Source organism: Cibotium barometz, chromosome 27 (genome assembly GCF_041138505.1).
Source record: "Cibotium barometz isolate CiBa-2024 chromosome 27, ASM4113850v1, whole genome shotgun sequence".
NCBI classification, from domain to species: domain Eukaryota; kingdom Viridiplantae; phylum Streptophyta; class Polypodiopsida; order Cyatheales; family Cibotiaceae; genus Cibotium; species Cibotium barometz.
In genome coordinates this window covers 10,293,120-10,316,298 of record NC_141072.1, presented here as the reverse complement: position 1 = coordinate 10,316,298, position 23,179 = coordinate 10,293,120, and the positions used below count along the sequence as shown (strand labels likewise).

Sequence of the window (23,179 nt, the reverse complement as noted above, 5' to 3'; positions counted from 1 at the left end):
AGCTAACAACACTTTGGAACTAGTCAACTTACCTTCGGCAAGTCCACTATTAGTAATAAGTTTGTCTATAAGGTGAAACTTAAAAGTGATGAAAGTATCAAACAATATAAAACTAGAATGGTAACAAAAAATTATGACAAAAGAAAGGAATTGGCTACAATAAAACCTTTGAAGCAGTTGTTAAGCTTAACACAATCAAGATGATTGTCACTCTTGTAACACTTCAATTGGCCTCTATATCAGATGTATGTGAAAATGACCACCTTGTATGAGGATCTCAAAGAAGAAGTGTACACAAGGACAAGAGGATAAAGTATGTAAGCTTTAACAGACTGGCTTGAAACAAGATCCACAAATGTGGTATAACAAGATCAATATACACTTCAATCTCAAGGGTTTAAGAAAAGCCTTTTAGATTCTAATTTTTACAAAAATGTGTGCATGAGAGACAGAGAGAGATTTTGTAAATAAAAGATATGTTCATTGTGACTGTAAACTTATTTAAGGAGTTGAATAAATGAATATTATATAAAAATGTATGAAATCATAAAGTTCTTACATAGACAATATGGACAATCTACTGATTCTACAAGCTTCTACACAGAAAGAATGTAAATTGAAGTTAAAAGTGTTCCAGACGTGGGTAGTATTTTCTTAAATAACACAGAAAAACAGGGTAGTATTTTCTTAAATAACACAGAAAAACAATGTAGACTCCATGCAACAAATTTCATTAAAAAAAAAAAAAGAGTTGTTTGAAGGCAACAATAAGGACTTTGAGCTTTTAGCATGCACATTTTTCAAGCCTTATGTCTATGTCCACACCTACGCTTTTTGATAGAAGGAACATTTAACTTTCAAATCAGCCATTGCCCATGTGAGCTTTCAAGTAGAGGTGACAGCAACGAGATAGCCATTGAAGGTGGGATAATAAATTTCTCACCCACCAATAAGCAAGATGTGAAACATCATAAGCTAGCAAGTCAAGCAACATAACCTTCTAAAGTAGGACTTTGGAGTACAACAGCACTTCAAACAGGAAAAGATTCATGTGTTGGAGTGGCATTGCCCCATATGATATTTTCTATGTACTGTTACTAGACAAATCCTCTTACATTTTGCTGCTTTACCCTAGATCTACATAACCTCTTTTGATCAAATAAAAGTATGGACCCTTGACCAACATCACATAGGCAACAATTCATCAACAAGCTCCCAATCATCTTGAACCCTTTGGCGCTTTGCACACGTCTTGGGGACTGACTTTTGTGGCACATGAGAACCATAAGGATCCATACTCAATCTTCCCAAATCAAGGAATGTGGAGTCAAAGAGTCCTTTCATGTGATGGATCTTACTGGTTCTTTCTGCAGATTTGAGTTGAGAAAAGGGCTCTAGTGACCCCTCCTTCTGGAGTTTATGTAGACGGGCTTCATAATCTTGAACCTCTTCTTTCTTCCCAAGACTTGTACACATATTCACCAAGTACCTTAAGCATTCCAAATTATTTGGGTGGTTCATGAGAATCTCCTTGTGCTTAGCTATTGCTGCGGAGTACGATCCAATTCTTCTGTAACAGGATGCCACCATTAATTGCCATTTCACCTGTTTAACATACGTCCAAACATTTTTCAAACATTGGTGTCATGAACAATGCTTGGTGAATGCATCAAAAACCCCTGAGCATTTTTCACGTGGTCATGTTAAGATGGTACAAAAAAATTTAATAAAAGGAGAAGACCCCTATAATGCCAATTTATTATATGGCAGTGCCACTCCTCGTGTGGTCCTTCACAAGGAAAAGATAAGAGGAAGTCAGCTTTAGGCTTATCCAGCAAACATGGACCATTGTCATGTATGTTTGCATATTAACCTGATAGTATACATGTGCACATACATACATGCATGCACGAGCACACATACATACATACATACATACATGTGCATGTGTGTGTGTGTGTGTGTGCATGCACGCATGCGTGTATGAGTGGTAGGAGAGATACCTACATGTGTGCATGTGTGTGGTGTGATTTAGATACCTCATTGGGTTGGATCTTTGAAGCCAATTTGAAGATAGGTATTGCTTTTTCATAAAGCTCATGCTGGACATAAAATGCGCCTAGAAAGGTGATAATGTCCATGTTTGCAGGATGGACCCGGTGTGACTCATTATAGTAATAAAGAGCCTTAGTCTCATCATTGCACTTGGTGAAGAGGCTTCCTAGCAGTGATAGAACTCCAGCATCATGCATTGAGCTTGTGATTACTATTTCAAGCCATTGAATTGCCTGTTGTGAATTGCCCATCAAGTCACTTAGATGCCCAACCTGCCATCAGAGGCGCCCCTTTGAAAAGGTTAGACTCAAGAGAAGAAATTTCTTTTTACACACCTCATTAAGTGATTAACATGCAATCAAACTCCTGTTGATGGCCACATTCCATTTTCTGAACTCTTGAAGTTGCAACACACAAGATTAAACGAGGAGACTATGGAAACAAGAAAACAAGGTCAAGGCATCTTCCGATGTCATGTTGCATCTCACACAAAGTTCAAAAGAATCAGAGTATTGAATGGGGAAACATACATACTACATGAAGAAAGGCCCCAAGCCATAAAAACAATCATGACCAATGTTCTATGTACACCAGAAAAGCCAGTACATCTCTCTAAAGTAAATGTTGGATATCAATGCTCCACCCTTGTCAATGCAAGAGAGAGACGAGATTGTTAGTTTGAAGATTCTTGTTAAGATAGCAAAACTGCACAGCAAATGGCAGATATGACAGAGATAACTAAGCATGGAAGGCTTTACTACCTGGTATAGAATCTCCAAATTGTTTGGAAGCCTTTTAGCAAGCTCTCTGAAAGTTCCCAAGGCTTCAGGGAGTAAACCGAGCTTCTTTTGTACCAAACCCAGATTGTAGGTAGCCTGCACACAGTTTTCTTCCACTTCAAGTGCTTTCTTGTACAACGATGCAGCACCTTCTGTATCATCCTGTTGTGTAAAACAAAGGGGGGAAAAAGCAACAAAGATTGGCAATTTAATGAAAGGAAAAGAAGCCATCCATAAGGGACAAATGTTAACTCACACTTATGATAGTGCAGATAGGTAGTGCATGTAACTGAGTAAGTGTGACACATTTAGATGGCATGTGCAAGATGTAGCCTAGTACTATGACGCATGGCAGCCAACTATTTAAGGCTTAGGGTAGTGCATGTAACTAAGTGCATGCAGTTTAGTGTAGCTCATCAATTCTCATAATGTTTAATTAAATAGAATGCCTAAAATCTTTTGAATGAATAAACATGAGCAATTACCTTGGAAAATAAACAGTTTCCAAGATTGACTAGTGCACATGGGTTTTGATGGTTTCTACTTATGGCAAGATCTGCATATTTTTTGGCATTCTCAATGTCGCCCTCTAGAAAGTACAAAAATGAGAGGTTTGTGGATGCACACGTCTTCAAGTCTTTCTCTTTCCTTTCAAAAGTTTTTAGCAGAGATATAGCCTAAACACAACCACACAAATTTTTCTTAAGCCCAACGAGACTCCACACTACAACACAGGCTAACCTTTCAATGTATATGATAATCATAAGGAATTACTTGGACAAAGCTTTTTCTGTGCAGGTATTGGATGGCTTTGTCCATCTCCATTTCATGTGCAAGAGTTACATATTGTTGATCTTTCAAGATATTGATGACCCAATCATAACCCTCCACAAAAGTGTTCCCTATCACTGGAGCAATGATTCTTGCTGCTGTGAAGATGTACTTATGAGCCTGGCTTTGTCTTGATTGAAGCTCTATATGTAATTCATCATTCTGCAGAAAAAGAAAAAAACAATAACAACAGTCAAAAGAAGCAGGATCAAAAACAAGGGTGCATGGCGGGCATTTGCACCTGCAGGCATATTTATGTGCATGTGGATGCGCAAGCATGGGTCTGTATGTGTGCATGTATGTGGATGGGTGGGTGGGTGGGTGTTTGAAGATATATTGGCAGAATATATATTAAATCTACAAAATCCGACGCAAATGCAAACCTTTTGGAAAGATGCTGGTTCCTCCTCAATATCATCATCAACCTCTGGATCATAATGTCTAACCAACAGCATTTTAGTCAAGCAGCTCTTCATTTTCTCTGTGTTTCCCACTATATAATAGCAAACAATCAGATTGTAGCCCGATTGATGATCATATTTGATCTCCATAACTGCTTCAAAAGATTGCATGGCATCCTATTATTGCAGGGTGTAAATCCATTGGTTAAGTGGAGCTGCAGTCAAATAGCATTTTGTTAACTGACAACTTTTGAAGCAACAATAACCAATACAAAATATGATATATAGTTACTTGAAAATCTATTTTCAAAAAAGTATGTAAGATAATACACTCTCATCTATGGTTTCTATAAGTGGCACATAGGCTCATTAATGAGAATAGGGGTGGAAGCCCACTGAGCCGTGATCCGATTTAGACCATTGCTATGCTCTAGCCTTTCGCCCAGGAGAGTTGGCCCTGGTGGTATGGGATGCTAGGTTTATGTGAGGAGCTTTTCTAGGGGAGCTGTAATTGGAAGGAGAACTTGCTAGCTTCTCCAATAACGCCCAACCTTGCACGTCTAGTTGCTTCTGCAACCCCTATGCTGAGTGTGACAGTTGTACGCTTAAGTATTTGCAAAAAAGGAATAGAGACTATGTCTTGATTTGGTCCCTTCACTAGCTTTGGTCAATGTTTTGGGGGAAGCCCACACACAACGGAACCAAGGTGAGAACGGGGATTTTCCACAGGAGGAGTAAGCTGAAGCATTCACTGACAGGGATAGGGCTGAAAGATGGTCACAAAGCATGTGCGTCATAGGATTCTAATCATTTATGTGACTTATAAGGTTTATGAGTCAATGTGTTCAAACCTCATTAAAGTTTGGTTGGACATATTATTATTTGGGGTTGGATTCATGGATATGGCGGGAAAATTTGTGGTCCACAAAGTCAATAAAAGCCAGGTGCCCACCTTTTATGAGATATTTTTATAGTTTGGACACTAAATATGGCAAGTTTGGTCATTTATAGAGTGACTGGCTAAACAAAGCACGAGCTTGGATATTTTTAGCAAGGAAGGCCACTTTTGGCAAAAAGGAAAAGCAGGGACCATATTTAGAGAGCCAGTCGACTCTATCTTAAGGGGCATGGGCTGAATTCATAAAAGGCATGAAGGGGCAGCTCTTTTGGATAGATGCGCACAAGAACACAGGTTAGCAACAGCTGGTTTCTCTCTCTTCTTTTGCCTTTGATCTGGCTGATTGCTGTTGTGGAGTTTCCACCTTGTGCCGTTTCTCTCTCTTCTTTCGCCTCTGATCTGGCCGACTGCTCCTGTAGAGTTTCCACCTTGTGCCTGCATCAGCGCTGGCCATACTGCTGTTATGCAGTTCTCTCTCTTCTGGCCGCCTGCTGTGCCATGTTTTGCCTCTGCTGATTGCCCTCAGGCTGGCCGAGAGCAATATGGTTAACTCCCTCCCTCTCTGCTGGTCGACACATGGAGGCCGACAGCAGTGTTGTGTTCAAGCAAGCCAACAACAGCTGGTTTTTCTCTCTCTGTTGTTTTGTTGCTGCTGAAGCTGGCCAAACAGCAGCTGTTATTCTCTCTCGCGCTCTTGCTCAAGATTGGCTGTTGGAGAAGCTGGTTGAACAGCACCTTCACAAGTCCTCTGGGTTTTCACTAGTGGAACAAGCTGTGTACAGAGGGACTGTTTTGGCGGGACTATTTTGTCTTAACTTTGGGAAGAGAGATAAGTTAGAGTCTCTTGTATGCTTTGTGGAAAGCTGACCAGTACACTGTGGAAAAATCTGGTGCTGTCTGCACCCTCACCTTGAATTCCTTGTAAAGCTTCTATGTAATAAAGAAGTTCCTACGGTGGACCGGTTGTTCCGGCTTAGTGTGCTGTCTATTTGTACTTTGTGGCTTCCTGCTGTATATTCTCTGTTGTTGGGTTTTATGCTGTGTATGCACCCAGAGGAGTGCTAGTGATCATCAGTAGGTTACTGGGGCACTTTTTACTTCAGTTAGTGGAGGTTTTTTCCCCCAGTTTAGTTCAGTTTCACTTATATGCAGTTTATAAGTGTTTTGGTCCACCCGGCACATTTATGGCCGGACATGTGAACACTTATCTTTTAGGGTCACTATCATGTGGCTATTGTACTTGATTTTTATTCATTGAAGCATATTGGAAGTCCTGTTCTCTCATCTGGGTTTCAACGCTTGCTTGCTTGAACCTGTGTAAACCCTAACCCTAACCCTTGAGTGCCTTCAATTGGTATCAGAGCATTGAAGCTCTACATTGCTCAGCCCGTACACTTGTTGCTGCTGCCCGTACAGCATACGTACATCCAGTCAGGCGCAGGCTTCAGCATCTCCAGCCCGTACACCCAACCAGCGCCGTCTTCAGCTGTAAGTGTGCGCTAGCTGCCCGTACATTCACTACTGCACGTAGCCTTCAGTCGGGTACAGTATGCCGCCTACAACTACTGCACGTAGCCTTCAGTCGGGTACAGTACGCCGCCTACAACTCCTGCACGTAGCCTTCAGTCGGGTACAGTACGCCGCCTACAACTCCTGCACGTCGCCTTCAGTCGGGTACAGCACGCCGCCTACAACCTCTGCGCTCGTGTACCAGCCAGTCTGCGCCACCTGCCCGTGCCTGGTCGCCTTCAGTCGGCCTTCAGCCCGTACATCTGTGCGCCGCCTGCATTGCCTTCAGTGACTGTACCTGCCCGTACAGTCAAGCGCAGCCATCCTGACGTGTACCTGCTCACACTTTCTGTATCTGGCGACTGTACCTTCAGTGCAGCATTCAGTGCTGCGTACCTGGCGACTGTACCTGCAGAGATACGTCTGTATGCTTTCGTACCTGGCTTCCGTACAGAACCAGTAGACTGTACAAGCATAGTACAGTCAACAGTACCTGCAAAAATAACACAACCTACACAGTCATTCGGTGGTAAGCATTAAAATACAGTTTTTGGGCATTTTTATTTTCTCTGTGAAAAATATACAGGCACAACAGGCAGATTTTCTAGCAAGAAAATATACAGGTTTTTTGCACAGTTTGGGTGCAGCAAATTTGGGCATTTTTGGGGCATTTTGGCATTGTGTACGCCATTTGCTGCTCTACTCAGTCATTGGTGCATTGAGCTGCACATTCAGAGGATTGAGAGTGCAGGCACATTTGGGTGAACTGTATTCAGTGGAGTACAGTTGTTATCAGGGTTTTTGCTATTGGGTTTTTTGGTAAACAGGTACAACATTGTGCGTAAAGCATAATGGCAAATCAACAGCAAAGTGATGTATTCACATATTTGTCTAAGGAAGACAAATTGGATGGCACGAACTACTCCTTGTGGAGTTTTATGCTGAAAAATGTGCTTGTGGCAAAAGGTCTTTGGGATTTTGTTAGTGGTGATGAACCACGTCCAGGTCCATTGGCTCCAGAGACTCCTCCCCAAGGGGGTGCTCGTGGACGAGGACAACAGGTACAGGCTCAAGGACAGCCATTGCCTGTTCAGAGAACAAATGCTCAAAAGACATGGGATGCCAGGGATGCACAAGCTTTGTCACTCATTGCATTGTCAGTACAGAGGTCCATTATACCTCATATTCGTTCAGCTGGCTCTTCACAGAATGCATGGGTGACTTTGGAGCAGATGTATGCTGCTCGTAATGAGGCTAGGATCTCATTTTTGAAAAGAGAGCTTGAAAATCAGAAAATGAATGAAGGAGATGATATGTCTAGCCACTTAAACAAGCTACAGGATTTGAGAGAGCAACTCATCAATGTGGATGAGATTATTCCTGAGACACAGCTTGTGTCCACCATCTTGCACTCTTTGCCAAGATCTTACTTGGCTTTCCATACCTCTTTGAACCTCAGCATGTTGAACCCCTCAAGTATCAGGAACTTGTTGCTCTCTTACTACAAGAGGAGCAAATGAGGAAGAATATGAATATGAACATAAATGCTGAACAAGCATTTACTACAGGTCAAAAGGGGAAAGGAAAAACTCAGCCAAAGAGTGCAAATCAAAATTCAGGTGATGGTGGTTCTTCACAGGATACCAAGAAAGGTGATGGACAGCCCAAGAAGAAAGGCAAATGTCATTACTGTAAGAAGCCAGGTCACTACATCACGGAATGTAGGAAGAGGATTGCCAAAGAGAAGGCAAAGGAAGCTGGGATGTCAGTTAATGATACTTCTAAAGCTCCTCCAGAGACTGCTTCTTTTGTTGAGGACAGGGATTACTGTTTTTATACATGCAGCTATGATGCCTCTTGGTCTTCACAGGCACTCAGTTTGACAGAGCATGCATGTACTTGGTATTTTGATAGTGGTGCCTCAAAACATATCACATCTCGCAGGGATTTGTTTAGTCATGTTGGCCCTGCCCCTGTTGGCAAAACTGTTCAGTGTGCCAACAATGCTTCATATCCAGTTTGTGGCATTGGGGAGATTCAGCTTACAGCCATTGATGGCTCCATTCTCCGCCTTACAGATGCCTTATATGTACCAGGGATAAAGAAGAATTTGTTGTCCATTTCTTCTTTAGCACATTGTGGAATGCAGGTCTACTTTGATGATGATAAATGCATGGTCAGAGACAAAGCAAATGCCTTGACCTTGATGCTTACAGTTACATTATGTCATGGACTTTATGAGTTGGATGCATTTCAGCCAGTGGATCAGTCTGCTTATCATGCATTCACTCTTACTCCAGCTATGGTTGATGCGGAGTTATGGCATGCTCGCATGGGGCATGTAAATTTTGGTAGTCTTATGCTTATGCAGCGACATAATATGTTTACAGATCTACCTCTCATGGAGAAGCCTCCAGATCACATTTGTGAAGGATGTATTTTGGGAAAAATGCACAGGTTTTCCTTCCCACGTGATCAGGCTCTAAGAGCAACTGCAAAGTTGCAACTTATACACAGTGATCTTTCTGGTCCCATGCAGACGAAGTCATTAGGTGGTTGCTTTTATTTTGTTATTGATGACTTCTCTCGTATATGCTGGGTCTATCCTTTGACATAGAAATCACAGGTATATGATGCATTTTTGGCCTTTGTAGCACTTGCTGAGACAGAATCAGGATGCAAGGTGAAGACTCTCCGTTCTGACCGAGGGGGGGAATATATGTCACATGTGTTGAATTCCTTTCTTGGGAGTAGAGGTATAAAACATCAGTATACTACTCCTTACACTCCACAGCAGAATGGGGTTGCAGAAAGGAAAAATCGGTCACTCATGGAGATGGCCAGATGTATGCTAAAGGCAAAAAGACTACCACATATCTTTTGGGTGGAAGCAGTAATGTGTGCTTGTCATATTTTGAATCGATGTCCCACAAAGGCATTGGTTTCTATTACTCCTTTTGAGGCTTGGCATGGCCGCAAGCCTTCTGTATCGCATTTTCGTATCTTTGGGTGTCTTGCATATGCACACATACCCAAAGAGTTGAGGAGGAAGCTTGATGATAAAGCCACAAAATGCATTTTTGTTGGGTATAGCCGTGAGAGCAAGGGCTACAGGTTATATGACCCACTATCTAGGAAGATATTCATCAGTCGGGATGTGATTTTTGATGAAAAATCAGAATTATCCATGGCTGGTTATGAGGCAAATCAGGCTGAAAATGATGTGTTTGAAGGTCTACTACCCATGGAGTTTCATTCCACAGTTGGTGATCCAACTCATGAGGGTACTGGACATTCCGCAATGCTTTGAATTTGTTTCCTTTTGGTGGATGATGTACAGTGATCACATATCACTCCAGGGGGGTTTGTTGGGTTTTATGCTGTGTATGCACCCAGAGGAGTGCTAGTGATCATCAGTAGGTTACTGGGGCACTTTTTACTTCAGTTAGTGGAGGTTTTTTCCCCCAGTTTAGTTCAGTTTCACTTATATGCAGTTTATAAGTGTTTTGGTCCACCCGGCACATTTATGGCCGGACATGTGAACACTTATCTTTTAGGGTCACTATCATGTGGCTATTGTACTTGATTTTTATTCATTGAAGCATATTGAAAGTCGTGTTCTCTCATCTGGGTTTCCACGCTTGCTTGCTTGAACCTGTGTAAACCCTAACCCTAACCCTTGAGTGCCTTCATCTGTTTGCTATTGAAGTGTCTCTCTTCTGTTTTGGGTCCCCTATCGGTTACAGTGGTATCATAGTATAGGCTTGCTTCCAACAATGAGGAAGAGAAAAGATCAGTAGTGGGGACCACACTGACCAACAGTTTTGCTATTGAGAATGGCCAACTTATTCACTTATGGCATGTGTCAAGAGCATGAGCAGTAGACAGCTTGGTCATGGATTCACATAATTTTATCCTCGAAGTATGGAGCTAGCTTTACGTGCCCGTGCTCAACACTCTTTCCATATGGATTATTGTGGATTATAAATCAAGCTTATAAGCAAGCTATATGGAGATATATCTGGGAATATCTTATGGATATGGTGAGGAGACATTTCTTTTGGCTTCATGACGAATCCAACAAAGAAAAGCTAAACCTTGACTAGATTGAGTTTAATCTTTCTTTTCTCGTCTCTTTGTGCTAGTGTAGTTCTCACCTATGCTTGCTCACTTATGTTGTTGTAATTATGATGAGGAACACGCACCTCCTTGGTTGTGAAGATGAATCAGAATGAAGTTGAGAGAATGCTTCTGATTTGCTATTCATAGTCTAGAAAACTTAACAAAACCAATCATGCTCTAAATCTCTAAGCATGTGCTAATTGCCTCCTACTTTTTAAGAGAAGATTGCTACCTCAACTCTCTAATTCACAACTTCCAATTTAGACTTTGTATATGAGCTAACAAAGATCAACAACTTGAGGCTATGCTCTAAAGGCTCCAACTTATGGTGTGATCTCAACCATCAAGCTGAAAGAAAAAAAAGCATCAACATGACCGATGCCCGATGACTCCAACAATCGGTGTGATCTCGACCATCACGACCGCAACAAAAAAGGGTAACAACATGGGCCTGATCAAGCCTCAACATGCACTCATAGCCACCATGATAGCTATAAATCAGAGTACAGAGTAGACTCTATCCTACAAGGATGAAGAAGATGAGAAGAGATATGCTCTACAAGACTGAAGAAGATGAGGAAAGCTAGCTCTAATACCAATTGTGAATAAAAGAGAGGTCGCATGACTTAACGGACCTTTTCGACATAACCCTGAACAAGGGCTCACTCACAACATTCATTGTACCCATCAAAATGGTGTCTTGAGTGTACCGGTTGATGTAGAATGGCCAAGTGGCACCCTAGTATTGTAGGTGCACGTGACATCCCCTCTTGCTTAAATTGATGGCACGAGTTGCATTGCCTCCAAGTAGTCTCCCAAAAATGGTGGGTACTCCTTGAAAAAAACCTCGTCCAACCACACGGCTTCATGTGTTCTTCGGTCCTTGAACTTGGTAAGAAAGCCTTGCAAGGAATCAACATCACGAACTTCCTAAACCTATCTATGATGGTCAAGCACGTCATATTTCTACTCTCTCTAGAAGCCTCACAACGAAGTTGTTAAGTACCTAGATACTAATCTATGGATTAGGGACCTAATCCAACGGGGTTAGGAGCCCCAAGATTAGGGATTAGCAGGCAGATACTTGGCTAGGGTTTCTGGACTACTAAAACAGGCTTAATAACTATTTATAGCAACTTAGCTATTTATGGCATAGTTATCACTATATAAGTAAGGGCCTAGGTTATTATGAGACAGTTGTGCCACTAAGGGTTTGGTTTGGACCAGGAGAGCAGACATGCTCATGCCGTGCACGTGGCAAGTACAAAGGTTGGCATGTCGAAGGCCTTCGGGCAGGCTTTGGTGGTATGGAACGCCAAAGTTAGACATGGGCCTATGGGATTGTGCAGGAGCCCTAGCCTTGGCTCAAGGGAGATCTGTGGATGCCGTGTTTGGAAGGTGAGCTAGCCTACTACCTCATTATGTGGTTTTGTACAACCCTGGTTTCAGGTGTTTAGGGCAGATCTAGGAAAGGATTGGTATCGTAGCAACTCTAATGCAGAGGTTGGTATTCGTGTCTAGGCGTAAATGTTTGGATACCAAGTATTTCTTTCATCGCTTCTCTTTTCCTAAAATGAATTGCGCTACGAAGTCAAGGTTTGCATGATGTTGTGTGAGAGAGATGGGAAGAAACGTTGTTTTTTATGTGTGTTTGGGCTTGATCAAGTACCTGAAATATGGCTTGGGTGTTGGCTGAAGGTGTAGGAGGCTGGGAAGTAGCCACCTTAGGGCAGCCTGGCTAAGGGCTTAGCCAAGCCATGCTGGCAGCAGCCAGCATATAGGCTAGCAGAAGTCAGCTCACAAGCTGGCAGCCACCTACAACAGGCCAAACTCAGCGCAAATCCATGGTGAAGAAGCAGCAGACATGCGCAAGAAAGCCGCAACACATCTGCATAGCAGCAGGCTTGGTCACTAAAGCGGACTTTGACGCAAGGATGACCTTGCTTGACCAACAAATTTTAAACCTTACCAACACCATTTTGTTATGCACGCAACACCGATTGGTTTGGTGATAGCTGGGGGGAGCTGGGGCAGCATTGGTACCACCTTCTTTTGCTCCAGAGCCCTATACAGAGGAGAATCAAAGTACTCACACTTCATGAATGCTAAGCTTGTGTAGAAGTTGGGAGTGGAGATGGAGCCAGGTGATGACTAGTATCATGTTGACATGCTGTTAGGCACACAATTGTGGGATTGGCTAGTGTCACATGCCTAAACCTATACAGAGCTACTCGAGGCCATTAGATTTCATGATTATGAATCTAGATAGAGTAGATGTTATTATAATCAAGAGCGGTTTCATCCTAGAACAATGCCGTGTATATTGCAAAATCACTAGCATTAGTCTTGACCACAAATAATCTGCGAAGATCCGTGACAAATCCAATACAGGTGCTTCCTTCACCTTAATCTTGAGAGCTTTAAAAGCCTCATCAAGCTTCTCATTCCCCCAAGATGTCGGATTGCTGGACTTATGTCCTCTTCTTCTCCCAAGGAGGCTTGTGAAAGATACGGTTAATTGTCCACAAATTTCTCTAATTAGTCTCTGAAATCATTCATCATCTGCTGGAAAGTAGCAAGAGCATTCGTGAGCCGAAAAGGTAATAAAACGAACTCATAATGGCCATATCGCGTGTGGAATCCAATCTTAAAGATATCTTCCTTAGCTATCCGTATCCAATACGAAGGTCAATCTTCGTAAAATAGACAGCTCCGTGCAACCTATATCAATCAAATCATCCGCTTTATCTTATCATAACTTTAGTCAATTCTTTATAGTTGACACACATTTTCCAACTTCCGTCCTTCCATCCAATGTCCCCCAAGGAGATTTACTCTTACGAATCTGACCCAATCTGAGATATTCTGATAACTGTTAGGCAATCTTATCCTCTTCCAGTTGGCTCATCCTATAAGATGCAATACTCACAAATTGAGACCTTGGAACTAGATCATTCTTATGATCAACTGATCGATTGGGTGGAAGACCATGAGGCAACTTAGTTGGGAAAACATTGGCAAACTTTGCCGTGATGTTCTCTAAAGCATGTGGTGATGTTCCCTAAAGTGTGTGTCTCCCATACTGACTGATTGGGCGCAAGACCATGAGGTAACTTAGCTAGGAAAACATTGGCAAACTTTGCCCTGATGTTCTCTAAAGCGCATGTCTCCTATACATCAAGACTAACCAAATTAAAATCACAATTAGCATCAGATGACATGGTATCTAGAACACATTGAAACGCTTCATAATTAGAATCCTTTACTATATTTCAAAATCCAATTGAGTTTACAAGAGTAGTGTACAGGACATCAAGAGCATCCTACAGACAAAATTGGACAACATCAACGACGAAAGATAACTTAGGACCCTTCAGGCTTCTAGTCTATCTGAACATCGTAGCAAGAATCTTGATGGTACACAAGTCAGATGGCACACTCGGGAGAATGAGCTATATGCGGTTATACATGCTCTCAAAACTTGGCAATATTATCTTTATGGAACCAAGTTTGTTGTGCTAACCGACTACTACAAGTATATTTGTGATAGACCTGAGTTGAGGGGGAGAAAGGCATGGTGGGCTGAGTTTATGCAAGACTTTGATAAGGAAATAAAGTATCAGAAGGGTAGCTTGAACTGAGTGGTAGATTCCTTGAGTAGAATTGGGGAGGTGGAACTCTTTGAGCTTTACTCAGATTAGGACTAACCTTTATGACTCTTTGAGAGGGCTATGTAAGATTGACAAGTCATTTTGGTCGGTATTGTGGGCAAGTCCAACAGGGAGCTCCATAGATTTAGACCGAGACTCAAGAGTCATGCCATCTGTGAGTGTGAAAGGTGATCAATTTCTTGTCTAGAATGGACTGTTGTTTCGGAATGAGAAGGTTTGCGTACTGTAACATGGGTGCTTGTGGAAGCGTGCTTATGAATTAATTGATTGCGATTAACACCTAATCATAGACTTAAACCCATGTACAAATTCATGCTCAATACCCAATAGAGAGATGACCTAATCTACCATGTATTACTAACATGAAACATATACAATGCTGAATAGAGATACTCAATGGTAGCACTGCTTCTGAGTTCTCAATGACTCAATGATGACTGATTGATCAATGAATCCATATGGCTAAAGCCTAGACATCTATTTATAGTGTCTAATGTTGGTGAGTTGGCTACCAACTCTACCAACCCTAACAATAATGTCCAACTAGATGTGTTCACACAATAACCCAATAACTCTGTCCATATTGGGCTGCTCCTTCGGCACCTGGACAATATTACAAAGATCTAACACAATAGCCCTTGCAAACACATAAATCCGGCCACATATTCAACCTTTGGGCTGGCCAATGGGTAGAAGCATGTCCACGTCACACTCGGGAGAGCATGCACGTGACACATACCAGATAACGCTAAGATCAGGAAAAGGATCATGTATGAATGTCATGAACTTTTAACAGTGGGTCCTGGGTCATCCAAGAGTACAGCTAGCCTATGGTTTGGTAAAATGGACATTTTATTGGCCTAAGATGAAGACGTATGTTCAGCACACTGTGGTAAAGTGTCGTCAATGTCAAGTGAATAAGGTTCAACACATTAGGGTCGGAGGTATGCTACATCTCAAGAGGTAAATAGAAGAGTATTTCCATGGACTTCATTGCATAGTCACCAAGACCGGGAAACGGACCAGGATCGAGCCAGATAGAGGAAACGAGACTGGGCCAATTAAAGGAAACGGAAATGGTAAGAAACGACACGTGTACAACTTAATGCGCGAAAAACAAATACTTCAGTACGCCATAGGACTCACATAATTAAAAATACACAAAGTATTCAAAAAACATTAAAAGAAGTGGACATTTATTTGCTCAATGAGATCTCATTATGTAGTACACTGAAATACCTCAAGATCATGAGGCTCTACATAAGAGTACAACAAGACAAACTAGAGGGGGATCTCAATGCCAAGGTCTAGATCTAGTAAATCATCTGAAGGAAAAGAGCCTGCACTGCTAGAACTAGCACCTGTGTCCATGGGTCCCAACGGTTGGGAAGTGTGCTCTGCCTAGATCGAATACTTCCTCTTTCCCCTACTGTTGGTGGTGCCGGTCCAAATGGACTAGCAGTGGGGCCAAAAAAGGAAGGCATGCCACCCATGGAGGATCTACTGCTGCCAACACTCGGTACTTAGGTGCTTTGTGAAGCACCCACATACGAGCTAGGGTCGATCGCAAAACGCCGGGTCTCCTAGCTGATGCTTGTGTACGAGTCGCGTTGTCTTTGCGACGAAGCTCCTCCCTCCGAGCATCGCTAATGCCCAAGTAGAATGTTATCTCATGCCCTGAGATATGAAGCAAATGTGCGCGAATTCGAGTAGTGCTCCCAGTCTTACTACCATGGCAATATTTGCATTTCCAGTGGTGATTACCTCCTGTTCTTCTTCGAGCTGGACCCTGCCTGAGCGCTTGAGGCCATGGAAGATGGAGACTCTAGTGAAGTAGTAACCATGTTCAGCCAAAGTGATTGACAATTTAAAGAAAAAAAATGTTGACAATTTTCAAGAGAAAGGAGAAGACATATAGGATGACTCAAAAAAATTGCTTCTACTAAGATGATGAACATTTCAGAGCGGGGAGTTACAAAAGAGGTCTTCAAATTTCAAAGTGCATTAGGAGGCACTTCCTCTAGTTTTGCCACATTGGGTGGCTCAGGATTGGGGACCTCTTCTATAGTGGAAGGAGGAGAAGATTGGTTTGGCTCGTAGTTCTGCCACATGGGAGCTTTTCTCCTACAAACATGTGGCAGACGTCCACAATATAAATCCGGAGTGAGTGTAATGGGAGGACACCGACATCATTTGGCACGCAAGAGAATTGCATTTGGTAAGGTCAATGACGTTTTGAGCGGCAAAAGACATTGGCAGTGGACGGTCTCGATGTATTGTCTTTCGGCAACGCACGAACGACATTGACATGGGATGTCATTGAAGATTTCAACTATAGAGTTACTATTTTTCAAAATATTTAAGCAATTAAGCAAGAGCTTGTAATCAGACAAATGGATTTGATTTTTAAACTAAATGCATGAGAAAAAAATGCAGCAAGTATATGAAAATTTTGTCACTCACATTGCTTGGAATGAATAGAAAGTGCCTCCCCCACTTCCGCCAAGCGCTAATGCCTCCCCCGCTTACGCCAATGGGCAAGAGAGAGAGAGAGAGAGAGAGAGAGAGAGAGAGAGAGAGAGAGAGAATGTATGTGTGTGTGTGTGTGAAAGAGAGACAGAGGGAATGTGTGTATGTGTGTGTGAGAGAGAGAGAGTGTGTGTGTGTGTGTGAGAGAGAGAGAGAGAGAGAGAGAGTGTGTGTGTGTGTTGTTGGAAATAAGTGCACACTAGGTGTACTATTTCTCTAGTCTAGTTTCAGTTGAGTCTTTGTGTCTTGAGTCTAGTGCCATGTGGCACCTCTACATTTATCCCACAAGTCAGTCTACTCAATCTTGTACTTCTCACCTATATATTGTAGGTGTCACATCAATGAAAGTATCAATCTTGTGTCTTGTCTACACTCATCTCAAGGTAACTCTTTGTCTTTCATTTGTGTTCTTGTTTCATTTCAGTTTGTTCTTGCTTTCATATTTCCAACATGGTATCAGAGCAGGTTTATCCTGGCTCCCCTCATCTTTGCCCTTGTTTCCTGTGAGCGACTGCCCCTCTTCTTGCTGCAGTCATTTGGTTCAGAACAGGCCGCCGCCTTTACTGTTGGCCGCCGCCTTTGCTGCTGGCCGCCGCCTAGCTGGGAGCTGCCTCACGTTTTTTTTTAATTTCACCATTTCTATATGTTCGCTTCAGCTTCTGTCCTCTAGTATTGCATGTTGTTCGCTTCAGCTTCTGTCCTCTAGTATTGCACATGCAGCTCGTCATATCAAGTAAGCAACCCGCCGGCCTGAATTTTTCTGTCCGCCCACTTTCCTGCTGTCCACCCTGTTCAGACTCATACAGCCCGCCATACTGTTCTCCTTTGGCTGCCTTCTTCATTGACTCAAGGGTGCGCATCATCTAGAAGAAGCTGCAGATCGACTTTCCTCCAACGAGCTATTTGCTGCATTCAGTTCTGCCATCGCTTCCTCTTGAAGAGTATACAAGGTACTGTGCATTGTCTTCTTCAGTTCGCTGGTCAATCCTTTTCTTATCCTCATATCTGTAAACTGCTAGTTCCTCATGCTTCGATGGGCTGTCACATGCTATGGCCCTGACAAGTGGTGAGAGAGCCGGCTTCTAAAAACAGTTCGGATCTCTTCTCTCATTCATTTCTGCAATCTTGTAAGGGAATAGACACTGCCCTTGCATTTTAGCAAGAGGTAAGACCTTCCCACATGGCCTCTTCTACTCATTCTCTCATGTCTATCGACAAATTCAATGGGTCCAACTTTCATACTTGGCAAATCAAAATCAAGTGCCATCTTATGAAAGAAGGCCTGTGGGATGTTGTTCACCATGCTGCTCCCGAAGATTCCGACATTGAGCAAGTTATCACTTATGCTCCTACTGCCAAGAATGACAAAGCCTATGCTATCATCTTGCTCGGTCTTGGAGATGATTACATTCATCACATCTCCGACATACAGTCTGCTTCTCGAGCATGGATCACTTTGGATACCCTTTTTGGACCCCGCTCTAAAAACTCTAAGATTGCACTTATGATCTCATTCTTTGATCTATATATGCAGGAGGGAGCTACTATAGCCTCTCATGTCAATTATTTTCGCAGTCTTATGGTTCAGCTTGCATCAGTGAAGTCCCCCATCTCCGAAGATATTGCTATTGCTGTGCTTCTCAAAAGCTTACCTGACACCTATGCTACTCTTGTCACTACCTTCAAGTATCACAATAATCCTACTCTTGAAGGTATCATCAATGCTCTCCAAGAAGAGGAAAGAACAAAACAACAAAAGGTAACTGACACTGCATTTTTAGCAAAGAAAGGAGGTTCTAAGGTAAGAAAGCCTTGCACCCATTGTGGAAAAACTAATCATATGGAGAAGGACTGCTTCAAGGCTCATCCATGCACCATTTGTGGCCGTGATAATCACCGGGAGAAGGACTGCTACTCTAAAACCTCTACATCAGTCCCTGCATCTACCTCAGCCCATGTTGCTGCAGCATCTACATCAGCAGATCTTGTTGTTCATTCCTCACATGATGAGGAATGGGCTTTCTGATTACTTCACCTTTCTTGTCTACCACTTTGACCACCGATGATGTAGGTCAAGGGGTTCTAGTGTCTTACTCATTATGCTTTTTGACCTCTCTCTTGTCCCTACCCAAGAGGCAGAGATTGCCCTTGAGGAGGGGATGTCTTCAAGGTCCATCTGTTTGTCTACAGTCAGTCTTCTGTCTATCTAGTCTTGTCTGTCTGTCTATCTATTGTCTGTCTATCTGTCTATCAATCTGACTGTGTCTTGTTTTAGATCCATCTTGTCCCTACCCTTGTGGACCCATATGAGGATATCACTTGAGGAGGGGTGTCTCAGGATCTTTTGTCTCTCGGTCTATCAGTCTTTATGTCCGTCTTCTAGTCTTGTCCATCTTGTCTTCTAGCTTGTCTCTCAATCCTTGTCTAGTCTCTCTATCTTGGTCTTATCTTTTGTCATAGTCTTGTCTTTTTGTCTTCCTCCTAGTGTCCACTTAAGGAGGGTGTTGGAAATAAGTGCACACTAGGTGTACTATTTCTCTAGTCTAGTTTCAGTTGAGTCTTTGTGTCTTGAGTCTAGTGCCATGTGGCACCTCTACATTTATCCCATAAGTCAGTCTACTCAATCTTGTACTTCTCACCTATATATTGTAGGTGTCACATCAATGAAAGTATCAATCTTGTGTCTTGTCTACACTCATCTCAAGGTAACTCTTTGTCTTTCATTTGTGTTCTTGTTTCATTTCAGTTTGTTCTTGCTTTCATATTTCCAACATGTGTGTGTGTGAGAGAGAGAGAGAGAGAGAGAGAGAGAGAGAGAGAGAAATTGTGCACTGTACTCTATGCAGGTTTGTACTTGTGTGCACTGTACTCTATGCAGGCTTCTACTTGTGTGCACTATACTCTATGCAGGTAACAGGTACCCAGAAGGAAGGTTTTATATATTTTTTTTCTAAAACGTTAAGCTGGGCTTGAGCTAACCTTCTAATAGGCATTTTTTGCTAACGCGCATTTTTTCTTTGCTAATGTTTTTTTGCTAACGGGCATAGAGATGCTAACGTCGTTTTTTGCTAACGTTTTAGAGATGCTAACGTCGTTTTTTTGCTAATGTTTTTTGCATGTCACCGTTTTTGCTGGTCGCCTAATTAATTGCAGCTCATCGTTTTTTGCTTTAATAGGGGCCTACAATGAGTGGGAAAAGGAATTCAATTAATTTATGAGAGGAAGTGGGTGGGTCCAACTAAGGTGGGTCATAAATAACTGACGTTATCAAGACATACCCCTTTTCTCTAGCGTAGCATTCTAACCGTGTCCACCATCGTCCACTGCTTTTCATTCTCGTGCGGACCCACTCCACCGGAAACCTACAACAAAGGAGCTTGAAACATCTCCACTGCAAACAGAACAAGGCAGAGGCATATTCTCCTTTGAGGAGAAGATTGAGCCCCTTGCAGTGGACGGTGTCTCCATTCTTGGGATGCATTAAGGCACCGTCATCCCATGGCTATCGACCTCCTTATGCCACTGCAAAACATGCTCTTTCGGCAACATTGCAAGTCGCTGCTATTTGCTTTATTTCGCCAGCCATGTATTTTTTGGGGCCACGTCACTTTTAAAAAAAAAAACCAAAGCTCACAGGAAACGACCGTTTCCAAATAGAGAGAGAGAGAGAGAGAGAGAGAGAGAGAGAGAGAGAGGAAACACTGTTTTGATGTCACATGCCACGTATTCAAGTTTCCTCCCGTTTCTGCACTTACCACATTTCTGGCTGCCTGTTCCATCGTTTCCTGTGACTATGCTTGATTGTAGGTTTGCCACGAGCAAAGGGCCTGATGCTATCTGGGGTGTGGTAGATAGATTGACGAAGTTGGCACGATTTTTACTTACAAAAGTGACACTGGGCGCAACAATTTATTGAGCAACTAGTCAAGTTGTATGGGCTGCCTTTTGATATAGTCAATGAAAGGGACTCGAAATTTTCTACACACTTTGGGCAATTGGTTTTTCAGAGATTGGAGACTACGCTGAGTATGAGTTCCTCCAATCATCCTCAGTGTCTGATGGACAAACACAGAGGGTGAATTAGGTTTTGAAGGATATGCTTCGTGCATGTCTCCAAGAAACCACCAGATTGGGGGAAGTACATCTCGATGGTCGAGTTTGCACAACTTTGCCCGAGTTTCTAACTCGAAAAAGTTTTCCATGGCTGCTATGAAGGAAACAAAGTTCTTGATGCCTACTACCTAGACCTAGACTTACTACATGCAAGACTCCTACATGCAAGACTCTTACATGGAAAATAATGAATGGATCTACTGCAAAACCCTATGCAAAGGTCTATGCAAGCTAATACACATTGGCTGTGGGCTGCCAGCCACCTAGTGCTCTGATACCAACGTTACACACATTGCAGAAGTGTGCTTAGATTGACACTGATTATGCTGCTAGTTAACGCTAATCACATGGACTGTACACAAACGATAAGGATGAATTGACCTAAGCTAATGTATATTGCATGAATGGAAATATACAATTGATAAAGTGCAGATCTGTAAGAGATCTAGCTGACTTGTAAGCTAATGCTCAATTTGCTGTTTTAGCTAGTCTTGGGCTGAATTTGACTGCTTGGAAATGCCATTCTTCTAACCCACAACTTGTCTCTGCTGCTCTGAGGACTGCCATTCTTCTGACTCACAACTTTCTTTTTTCGGAAAAGAGATCCTTCTATTCATTACCAAAAAAACAGCCATGCAGGCTAAGTACAAACTCAGCTCCATAGAGGGAGCGATAATCAAAGTGACAAAGAAGGGGCGGGGGGGGGAGGGGGGGGGTGGTTGTGCTCCTCCCCAGGCTGGCCGCTCTAGGTGGGGGAGGCTACTTCATTTATGTTAGCACATTCATCCCTAGATTCTTCTCTTTTATGGTGCCCATTTGGTCCCTTTTGCATGGCCCTTGCTTGTGGGCTTGCCACCCCTTTTTCTAGTATTTTTCTAGGATTTTTCCCTGCCTTTCTGGCATTTTCAAGTCGGCCTTGTCCAGTAGCTCCAGTCGGCTTGTTTTGCAGCTCCAGTCGGCCAGCTTTCCCCTACTATAAATAGTGGGTGCTAGCCTCTCTTTTCTCATTCAGTCTTGTACATATTTTGCTCCCTCACTTGTGAGACTTGTAGTGTCTCTTGCTTGGGACTGTTTTGCTTCAGTATATTCAGCATAGTTTTCTCCATATCTCTCTCTTGCACTCTTTGTTCAGCACATTCTAGTGCCACTCTGCTTCCGCTCTGTGCACTCTTTCAATTTAGTGAGAGGGGGAACAACCATACCAGTGGTCTATAATGCTAGGTGGGCTCACCACCACTGTTAGTGAGAAAAAAGCCGTGACACCAAGTCCACAGTAAGGTGTCGCGGCGCTTCCCCTTGCAATCATAACTGAAGGAGTGCACAGAGCGGAAGCAGAGTGGCACTAGAATGTGTTGAATAGAGAGTGCAAGAGAGAGAGAGAGATATGGAGAGAACTATGCTGAATATACTGAAGCAAAACAGTCCCAAGCAAGAGAAGCAAAACAGTCCCAAGCAAGAGACACAGATAGTCTCGTAAGTGAGGGAGCAAAATATGTTCAAGATTGAATGAGAAAGAGAGGCCAGCACCCACTATTTATAGTAAGGAGCTGCAAAGCAGGCCGACTGGAGCTACTGGACATGGCCGACTGGTAAATGCTAGAAAGGCTGGAAAAATCCCAGAAAAATAGTAGAAAAAGGGGTGGCCAGCCCACAAGCAAGGGCCATACAAAAGGGACCAAATGGGCACCATAAAAGAGTAGAATCTGGGGATGAATATGTTAACAATAACCACCCTGAAGCTTCCCCTAGTGTCCACGGAGGGTGTGAATGATATCAAGCCATATGCTTCGGATGGACTCCGCTAGTGGGATGGGGGTGCTCACTACAGCGAGAAATATGCCATGTAGAAATACTGCTGCAAATCTCCTATCTTTGGCAAGAGCTTGGAGTCCACTAAAGAGAAGAGGGAACCAGAATTAGATCTGTCGAGATCCGATGATGAGCAACCTGCAGTGCCAATCCCCCACCATCCTCCTCATATGCCATGGCTGCCTCGGCCTCCGTGGACCAAGCAATTTGTGCCCCAAGTAACTGTGCGGAGGGGGAGCCAAATCCATAGCGAAGATGCAGAGAATCCTTTACCAAACCTGCTGAGCCTTCAAACAATTCCAAAGGCAATGATGTTGGGACTCCTATAGATGGCCACACCTCAAACAAATTGATGATCTTCCTCTGATGGCCAACCAAGTGCCAACCGCTAGTTTCCGGTGGCTAATTGCCACATAAAGAGTGTAATCTTCTGTGGCATCTGAAACTTTCCCACACCCTCTT

The 23,179-nt window shown here is 42.8% G+C and overlaps 1 protein-coding gene across 6 annotated transcripts in view; it reads right to left on the bottom strand.

Annotated features, from left to right (window-relative positions):
* Nucleotides 1-897: 897 nt before the first annotated feature.
* Nucleotides 898-23,179, bottom strand: part of LOC147623065 (uncharacterized) — a 66,996-nt gene continuing 44,714 nt past the window's right edge. For 4 of the 6 annotated variants that reach the window (XM_086821104.1, XM_086821105.1, XM_086821107.1 and 1 more), the window contains 6 exons: nt 4,049-4,243; nt 3,609-3,827; nt 3,320-3,511; nt 2,817-2,996; nt 2,040-2,327; nt 898-1,605 (listed from right to left, as the gene is read on the bottom strand). In XM_086821104.1, the coding sequence (XP_086677230.1) occupies nt 1,186-1,605; nt 2,040-2,327; nt 2,817-2,996; nt 3,320-3,511; nt 3,609-3,827; nt 4,049-4,243 (1,494 nt within the window). In that variant the 3' untranslated portion in view covers nt 898-1,185. The remainder of the gene's footprint in view (nt 1,606-2,039; nt 2,328-2,816; nt 2,997-3,319; nt 3,512-3,608; nt 3,828-4,048; nt 4,244-23,179) is intronic. The other 2 variants (XM_086821109.1, XM_086821106.1) reach the window with 2 other exon arrangements.